The sequence below is a fragment of the Grampus griseus genome (assembly GCF_964374135.1).
Source record: "Grampus griseus genome assembly, chromosome: 1".
Lineage (NCBI taxonomy): Eukaryota > Metazoa > Chordata > Mammalia > Artiodactyla > Delphinidae > Grampus > Grampus griseus.
Window position 1 is genome coordinate 88,264,138 of NC_139017.1, and position 9,998 is coordinate 88,274,135.

The 9,998-nt window shown below is 41.3% G+C and overlaps 1 protein-coding gene across 1 annotated transcript in view; it reads right to left on the reverse strand.

The window, feature by feature from the left end:
* The window catches only part of EEIG2 (EEIG family member 2), a gene marked incomplete at its 5' end in the record, with an annotated part of 103,811 nt that extends 94,566 nt beyond the window's left edge, over positions 1–9,245 (reverse strand). The window contains one exon of the mRNA XM_082680105.1: positions 9,106–9,245. Within this exon, the coding sequence (XP_082536231.1) occupies positions 9,106–9,245 (140 nt within the window). The remainder of the gene's footprint in view (positions 1–9,105) is intronic.
* Positions 9,246–9,998: the final 753 nt, after the last annotated feature.

The window sequence follows — 9,998 nt, forward strand, 5'->3', positions numbered from 1 at the left end:
AGACTCCGTGAAATGACCACTCTCTCCTGTTCTTTATGTGGCAGCAGTAATACACCACTATACTCACAGTACTTCCAGCACACACCATGCCGCTGTTCCTTGCCGCTGTGTGTACTGTTCCTTCTACTGTTCCATCTCCTTCACCAGCTAGACTTTTTTCGAAACCTTGCTAAAAAATTATCTTCCATGACACTTCCCCTGACCCACCCCCTCCAAAAAAGAAAAAAACAAACAAACCAGTTAAACACTTCTTCCTACCTTTTCTTGTATTTCTACTACTGTAAATTTTACACTGCATGGAAAATTTTTATAGGTAATTAAAAGAACACATTTGGGTGAAATGAATGGTAGAAACAAGAAGTACAGGAATTGAGTAAGAGGTGAAATCATAGTAGGGACGATGAAAAAAGATTTCGTTCATTCAACAAACAACGAATATTTATTAAGGACTTAGTATATGAAGTAAGTGTTGGAGGAAAGCAGTGGGTGGATTGTAGGCTGGGACAGATGTGGGCATAAAGCTGATGAGACATTTGCTCTAGATCTTGAAGAATGCTTGGAATTTCAATCAACTAAAAGAATGGTAAAGAAGAGGTGGAAATAGGAGAGAGTACCAAGGAGACAGAAATGCACACATATTTGGCTAATATAAACTGACCAGTCTTGGCTAAAATGGGAGGTTTAGAAAGAGCAGTATTAGGAAATAAAATTGAAAGCTTAATCATAGAAAACCTAGAGTTAGCAAGGGCCTTAAGAATCACCTAGGTCACCCATCCTTCTAATGAAGGATAACATTCCTGACAAGTGGACAAGGTAGCCAATTCACTAACTACCGTCTTCTTTTAAATGTTACAGATTATCTTTTCTGTTATTATATTGAATAGAAACATGCCATCTTCAACATTTCCCCACTGGTCCTGTTCTCTCCTCTGATGTACCCAGCATAAGTCTATTCCCTCTTTATGGGACAGTCTTTCAAATATCTTTCATTTAATCAACGTGTGATCTTGAACAAATTGTGTGGCTTTTCTGCAGATCAACTTTCTCTTCTCTAAAAGAGAGGAGTGGCAGAGGCTAACTGTCCTCTGATAGCCGTCTTCCCCTTCTCTTTATTGTAACTGACTCTTTTGCTGGGCACATGGACACCCAGCAAAGACGGCATTTCTTATCCTTCCTTGGGGCTGGATGTGTCCTCGTGCTCAAGTTCTGGTCAACAGGCTGTGAGCAAAAAGGATCTCCCATTCCCCTTTCCTCCTTCCCAGTGGCTGGCATTCGGACGCGGGGTGAGCCAACTTAGTCCCTGGGGATGAGAACAATATCTGGTTGGGTATAACAGAGCAACCAGATAAAGAGTCAGGGCCCCTGATAACCTGATGGGTCAGAGCCACCACATCAGCTTGGGCTTTTTATATGTGAGAGAAATAAATTTCTACCTAGTTTAAGCCACTTGTTATTTTTCAAATATATGTGTTACAGAACTTGATCTATATCTTAACCCAACAGGAGGTAACACATCTATAAAAAGGATTTTGTAATACATAAAATTAGGAATGTAAAATATACATGTACACATGCTCAATTTTTAGTATTTGAACACCATCATCTTCCCTTGAGACTCACCCCAGTCTCCTGTTATGAACACAGTTCGGGATTCCTCAGAATCTTACTTGATCTTACTGGATCTCTACTTGATAATATCCCTCAAAGGCTGACACCCCAAATTGAACATTAATTCTTTATAAGCTGTGTACATAGGACAGCATATACTTCCCCATATGACTTCCCCATGTATTTAATTTGGGAATCTCTGTGTATTTGTCATTCTTAGCAAAGCTACAACAGATCCTTTCTCCAAATATCTGCATTGTTTCAATAAATATTTATAAACTGCCTAGTGTGCAAGGCTTAGACATACAATAGTGACTATTAACTTACTAGTGGAAAATGGCATTAATTACAGTTTTACAAGGTACAACAATCCAGTAATGAAACAATTTTGAGGACTTACAACTGGAAAGTCACACCTTGAAAAAAACAGTACGTGCATGAGTACTATGTTTCTCATCTTTCATATACAATAACTTTGGACAAATCTAAAGGGGCCAGGTCTAATGACTTGTTTAGTGGTGTCACACACTGGAACCAGTTTTCTCAGACTAGCATTCAGAAAAAGTCATACTATATATATTTATCTACTGTTTTGTTAAAACATAAGAATGAGAAAACATGTAACATAAAATTTGAGAGGCAACAGAGTTTTGTGATTAAGAGCATACCCTGGAGCCAGACTGCCTCCCTGCCCTGCCACTTACTAGCTGTGTTAACTGTCAGCACCTCTTTGGGCTTGTTTCCTCAGGTATAAAATGAGAGTAATAGCAGTAGTAATAACAGTGATAATGTAGTAATAGTACCTTCCTCCTAGGATTATTTTGAGGCTGTAAAGGCTTAGAAAAGTTCCTGACACATGGGCAAAGGGCTAGCTATTTTTGAAAAAGTACTAGCTCAATTAAGCGTCAGCTACCATTTTTATAGCTATTATAATAATGCGAATAGATGACCTCATTTCTGGTCAGGGTATAAATAATTTTGTGCCATATGGTCAAACAGCATTATTTTTTGTATTTGTTACTTATTATTAATTTTTTCATCTTAAAAAAGTCAATTTAATGTATCAAAGGGCAAGTTAATAATATACATATATCAGAAGTCTTAAAACTGCCCTTTGACTCAATAATTCCATTTCTAAGTGTGAATCCTAAAAAAATAACAATGATGTGCACATCTTTAAGGATGCTCAATTTAGTGTGTTTATAAAAATGTTAATAAAAAAGAAAGCAAAGAAGACTATTTCAAAAGGGGCTTTGTCCAGCAAACCATGGAAATCCATACAATGGAATGGTATGCATCTATTAAAAATAAGTCTGTAATTGAATACTTAATGATACGGGAAGATATATTAAATGAAAAAAAATATAAGTATAGTATGATCCCACTTTGGTTTTTAAAAAAAAAGTATGTGATAAGTGTGTGTGGAGGGTGTGTGTGTATATATATGTGTGTGTGTACGGATCAATAAAGTCTCCAAGGTTATACATCAAAATAAAAAGTGATTATCTCTAGCTGGTTCATTTATATGCAATTTCTGTTCTTTTTGCTTTTCTATTTTGTAAGTTTTCCACATGAATATGTGTTATTTTTGAAATAAGGAAAAAAGTTACTAAAAAGAAGTACACAATGTGCAGTGAACTAAAATCTTGAAAACATGAAGATACTCTGGTCAAAGAGAGAAAAACGCCTTCAACTTGTTTCCAAAGTAAAAGATCCAACACAGATATGCTCATAAACTTCCCAGACACTCCCTGAATTCACATGTGGTTTTCTGCCACAAGCTCATGTGAAACTTAGAAAAGTATTTAGCTATGAGCACAAAAAAAGATGCAAAAAATAAAGCAAACTTGGAAATCCTAAAAAACTACAGGAAAATTTTCTCATTATATTTCTTTATTAAAGCAGACCAGAAATTATTTAGCTTGTTCTGATAGTCTTAGTAAACCTCTAAAGTGATGTGAATGCTTTTACAAAGGAAGAGTGCTCTGAAAAGATTTTAATGTAACATTCTGTCTTTTTGAAAGGTCTTCAAAAATATTTTATTAGGCAATAATTTGGCTTCAGTTTATTAGATTATTATAATCATACAATGTATTTTCTGGGTGTTTTATTAACTATCATATGTAAAAATCTGACCTTTTTTAATAACATGTATTACATATAAATACCTTTTTTTAACATCTTTATTGAAGTATAACTACTTTACATCGTTGTGTTAGTTTCTGCTGTATAACAAAGTGAATCAGCTATATGTATACATATATTCCCATATCCCCTCCCTCTTGCGTCTCCCTCCCACTCTCACTATCCCATCGCTCTAGGTGGTCACAAAGCACCAAGCTGGTCTCCCTGTGCTATTCGGTTGCTTCCCACTAGCTATTTTACATTTGGTAGCGTATATATGTCAATGCCACCCTCTCCCTTTGTCCCAGCTTACACTTCCCCCTCCCTGTGTCCTCAAATCCATTCTCTACGTCTGCGTCTTTATTCCTGTCCTGCCCCTAAGTTCTTCAGAACCATTTTTTTTTAGACTCCATATATATGTGTTAGCATACGGTATACAAATAAGTACCTTTTAAGTTTTTATTTTTTTTTTCTAACATCTTCACTGGATACACCTTCCCAGGAGAAACTGGATCCTTCTAAGATTAATTTTCATTAATAATCTTTAAAAGGGCAAAACGGTGTAAGGAAATTTTAGATGAAAAATCCAGTACGCAGGCTTACTTACAATAGACCAGAGCTAAGAAATCCACAGTAAATATGTCTCCAACTGCTTATCAGGCTGCCACTAAGTGTAGTGTGTTAAACATATAACTGACCTCCTCGTATCTCCCCAACGATATGTATATTCCCCTTGCAAAATAAAACAAAGATTCTTCCTGACTTCTTTACTCTGTCATGTCATCAAGGCATCTGTCATAGCATTTTCATTTCATCACTTACTTCCATGAGAAGCCTCCAAGTTCAGGTTCTTATTCACTCCTGCCTGGGTTATTTTAATAGACTCCTAATTTGTCTCCTCATTTCTAATCTATCCCCATTTGAATCCAAAGAGCATCAGCCCACCAGCCAGCTTAAACATCACTTTAATTACATTACAACCTAGTGCAAGAATCTTAGATTGACTTTTTTTTAACATCTTTATTGGAGTAATTAGATTGATTTTTTTCCTATAAGCAGTGGAAAGTAAATTCTTTATAATTGCATTCAATGTCTCTATCTTCTGCTAGAAGTTTAATGTGAACTCTCTCAGCAGTCAGGCTGATCTATCACCAACTGCTATTGCCAACTTGCTCAATCGGTCCTCCCACCCACACTTCCCTGTCAACGCTACTTCATCCTTCCAGCATGCACAACTGAAAATGTGATGTGGTTTTCAGTAACCTTTACAGCTGTAAGCAAACTCTTTACCTTCAGAATTTCAACAACACTCACATTGTGAGTGATGAGGCACTAAATCATACTGTCTCCTATCACCAAGCAATTATCCATGTATGATCTAATTTCATTAAGTAGAGGTAATTGCCTTATAGGCCTTTATATTTGTTGTACTTATATTTGTTGCCCTTGACAGGCAGCTAGAAACTTGGTAAATGCTCAATTAATATTTGGTAAACAATGAATGTTCTTCATCTTTAGTTTTCCCACAAAACAAAATATATTTAAATATATTTATTATTTGCTATGTACCTCCAAGGCTTTTCTTTAACAAAATGAATTATTCTTTTACGTAGGTTCATGCATCAGGGGTCCCCACAACCACCCCCAGGTTCAGTGATCCATTAGGAGGACTCACAGGACTCAGCATATAGTCATACCCATGTCTAAGATATATCGTCCATGTACTACAGCAAAATGATACAAGGCAGAATCAGCAAAGGAGAAAGGGGCACAGAACAAAGTCCTCAGAAACCAAGTGCGAGCTTCCAAGAGTTCTTTCTCAGTGGAGTCATCCAGAACACAATTTCTCCAACATCAAATTGTGACAACACATGTGTCTACCAAGGAAACTCATTAGAAATGCAGTACCTAAGGGTACCCTCCCCCCACATAGGCACCTCCGGGCTGGTCACGTAGGCACCCTCTGCCTAGAACAGGCCAAAATTCCAGACTCCCAGAAAGTATTCAGCACAAATCACACTGTAGTCTAGGCACAATGAGCCACTCCAAAGTTTGATTCACTGTAGGCAACTGCTGAACATTCAGGTTCCCAGATGCCAGCAAAAACACTGTAAACAGGCCTTTCTCAGGAAAGCAGTCTTGGGCCTGCTAAGTTAACCCTTTTCTGTGTAGTTCATTGCATATTTTTATGGGAGAAATTTTAAGTGTTAACTATATTTGATTTTTGAGAGGTACAGGTGATTTTTTTAAAAATTAAAATCTAGCATTTATTTAGAGATGCACTGCCTAGACTGGTACCCAAGAATGAAAAGTTATGACAGTTTTTTTTTAACACTTAAAACTTAAATGCCTTAAAAAAATTTTTTTTTATTGGGGTATAGTTGCTTTATTTTTTTACTTTTTTAAAGATTTAATTTTATTTATTCTTGGCTGTGTTGGGTCTTCGTTGCTGCACGCGGGCTTTCTCTAGTTGCGGCGAGCGGGGGCTACTCTTGGTTGAGGTGCACGGGCTTCTCACTGCAGTGGCTTCTCTTGTTGCGGAGCACGGGCTCTAGGTATGTGGGCTTCAGTAGTTGCGGCACGCAGGCTCAGTAGTTGTGGCTCGTGGGCTCTAGAGTGCAGGCTCAGTAGTTGTGGCCCACGGGCTTAGTTGCTCCGCGGCATGTGGGATATTCCCGGACCAGGGATAGAACCTGTGTCCCCTGCAATAGCAGGTGGATTCTTATCCACTGCGCCACTGGGGAAGTCCCAGAATAGTTTCTTTACAAAGTTGTGTTAGTTTCTGAACAGCAAAGTGAATCAGCTATATGTATACATATATCCCCTCGCTTTTGGATTTCCTTCCCATTTAGGTCACCACAGAGCACTGAGTTCCCTGGGTTATACAGTAAGTTCTCATTAGTTATCTATTTTATACATATTAGTGTATATATGTCAATCCCAATCTCCCAATTCATCCCACCTCCCCTTTCCCCCCTTGGTGTCCATACGTTTGTTCTCTACATTTCTGCCTTAAGTTATGCAATTTTAAAATAATTCACACCCTTAAGTATTTCTGGTTTTCTTTCTTTTTTCTTCTAAAATGAGGTAGATTTTTGAAATCAATACTTGCATAGTTGCCAGGAGAAAAAAATTAAGTATAACATGTAAAGGAAACAAACCCTTTCAGACAAGCTCCTTGTCTTCTTTTTAAATGTCAGTTGGTGCCAGAGCACTGTGGTAGCTGTTTTAGGTGCATCGTCTTACTAAATCCTCACAACACCCCCATAAGCCAGTGATGGTTTCTATTTTATAGATGGAAGCTTGGAGAGGCTAAGTAACCAACCCAGGTTTGCCATTGTGGAGCTAGGATTTAGGTTCAGATCCACCTCATTCCAAAATCTTGGTCTTAGCTTTACACCAACTACCTGTACCTAACAAGGAGCACGCTCCTTCTTATGAATCACTTCCCTCCAAACTATATGGGTGTTGTTTGGTTGGTTATACAGAGCACTACTCTTAACCTAACTGACTTTGATTAAAGTCACAGTTTAGCTGGAAGAAAAAGGGGTAAATTTAATACAGGATACTCTGCTTTTTCCTTTCCAATCTTGCAAATTCCAAATCAAATTACACCCCTTGCTTGTTAAAACCATTGGGAAACTCCATCTTCAGCACAACACACAATTTCCTCCTTTACATGGCATCAATCTGCTTGAAATTAGAGAGACCTGTATTATAATTTTGGCTTTTCACCTACCAGATGTGGGGACCTTGGGAAAGTTAGTTATGCTGAATCTCAGTTTATTCATCTACAAAATGGGGATCCCTACCTCATAGGCTTGCTGTGAGAATTAAATATGATATTTAAAAGGTTTAGCCTATACCTATTTGCTGAATAAATGACTGTCTGCAATACCAGAATAACTGATTTACAAGCAAGCCAAACCAATAATCTGAGGGAGAAAGGAGGGAGCAGGGAAGTACCCTGACCACCAGGTGTCACCACTGGCCCAGAAGAGCTGGTCTAACTGCCAGAGTGGTGGGTGGGACTTTGCCACAGAACGGGGTAAGACTCTCATTTGCACCTACAGAACATTCAAGAATTGGCTTTGGACTTCAGCACCTTAAGAGTTGGTACAATATTTGCTCAACCATTCTGAGTTACAGTGTTCTCTTACCAATGTGTTAAAAATGACTGTGTAGATGTGTCATCATAGTTTAATCTAAAAAACTACGCTCAGCTGATTTTTTTTTTTAATTCTGAGAATCAGTATTGCTTCATACGTCCTTTGCTTTGGCCAACTAGACATTTACATTTTTTGGCTTTCATAGGCTTCAATATTGCCACTGCGGACAATTTTCTGGTCCCAATTCCACAACCCATGGACATTATTTCCTTTACATTATTAATAGGGGTGACAGATAAAAGTAAAGCAGAATATTTTTTAGGGTAAAAATGAAGTCCATGAACAGCACATCTAAGCAAAATAAGCATTAACTATGAGCCTTATTCCTTGATCTCAGGAACTTAAAATTTCATTTTTTAAAATTCCACAAACTTTCTCTTTTCTTAAGGAACATTTACCCTAGGAGAGATCTGTCAACCTACAAATATCCCTGAAATGACTCAAGGAACACTACCACTCCTGACTTGATTCTGTAACCTGCCAACGACACTCCCTGGGAGTGCCCAGGGGCTCATTTCAAAATGAGAGCAGGGCATTGGCTCTCCTTCTGGTTCTAATTCCTCCCCACTGAGAGCCATTAGCGGTCGCCTCAAGACGGGCAATTCAGTGCGTGTTAGCGCGTAACTGGACACGCAGCTCTGAGATGAGGCACAAACTGTTGTCCTGTCGGTGCCAGGGAACACTTGACTCAAGCCTGACCAGGCCTACCCCGGCCTCATCCTGGACTCCAGCGCCCCCCAGTAACCAACACGGTGAAGAAGAAAGGCTAAAAGCACAGGCTTCGGTTTAGAGCGGGCGCTCTTGGAACTCGAGCAGTTTGGGTTATTTTTGTTTTAACAACAGCTCAAGTTCCACTTTGCATCTCACAAATATGGAAAGGTCTAAAGAGAAACCAGAAGCATCCCCTCCCTTCTGACCATCGCTCCCATTCCAAGAGAATTTAGGAGGGAAGAACAGATACCAGGAACCATCTGGAATCACGAGCACAGGTGGCTTACCCCAGCCGAGAACCCATTTGCAAAGCACTTTCGCAGATCGATACATTCCCGACAGATCTCAGACGGGTCCCTAGAGAAAGAAGAGCTCACGAGGCTGGCCGCCCTCCTGGAGCAAATGGGCCACGGAAAGAGATGCTGCCCATCCGACAAGCCCCTGCGGGGCAGGCGAGGGCGCAGCTGCTCGGGAGCAGCGGCCGGCGCGTTACCTGGGGGACTCGGCGGTGAAGCTGCCGCCGTCCAGCAGCCGCATCTTGCAGAAGAGGACCCCGTTGACGAAGGGCACCGAGGAGAGCTCCTCGAGCTCGAAGTCCACCTTAAACTTAAACTTCTTCTTCTTCATCATCATGAGAGCCAGACGCCGGCGAGCGGGGTGCGGGGGCGGCCCCAAGGGGCGCGCGGGCCGGCGCCGCCGCTTCAACTCGGCCGAGCCGCGGGCCCGCCCAGCCCCATGGCCGGGGCTGCGAGCTGCGCGTGGAGGCGCTGCCGGGGCCGGTGCCGCCGCCGCCGCCGCCGCCGCCGCCTCTAGCGGCAGCCCCGGCCGGAGCGCGGCGGCGGCCGTTGCGCGGACCCCGCCCACCCACGGGGAGCGGTCGTGCTGCAGCTCGTCTGAGCGGTGGGCGCCCTTTCGGTGTGCAGCTTGCAGCCGGCGCCGCCGCCCGTCTGGGAGGAGGGGAGGCGAAGCTCCGAGAACCGCCGCTGCCGCTGCCGCCGCCTCCTCAGCTCCTCGGGGTCGGAGGCGCCCCTAGCGGCAGCGTCCAGCAGCGCACTGCCGGGCGGAAGAGGGAGGGCGGGCGTGGAGGTTCTGGGCGTTAGAGCGTCACCCCTCTCTGGGGTTAAAAAAAGACAAATCCTACCAAAAACGAACTTCCTTCTACAGCTTCCTCTCTGCCTTTCTTTCAGTTTTTGCTCCGCCCCCTTTCTTCCCCTTCCCCTCCACTGATATATTTTTCCCTTGGGTTTGAGAGTCATGGGTTAATAGGGTTAATCAGAATCTCCACGACGTTGTTTTCGTCAAATTGAAATCCTAAAACTAACATTTCTTTTAGGTACTCTAAATTCATGTGCCTCCTAATATAAAACGAGGAAGAACAAGGAAAGG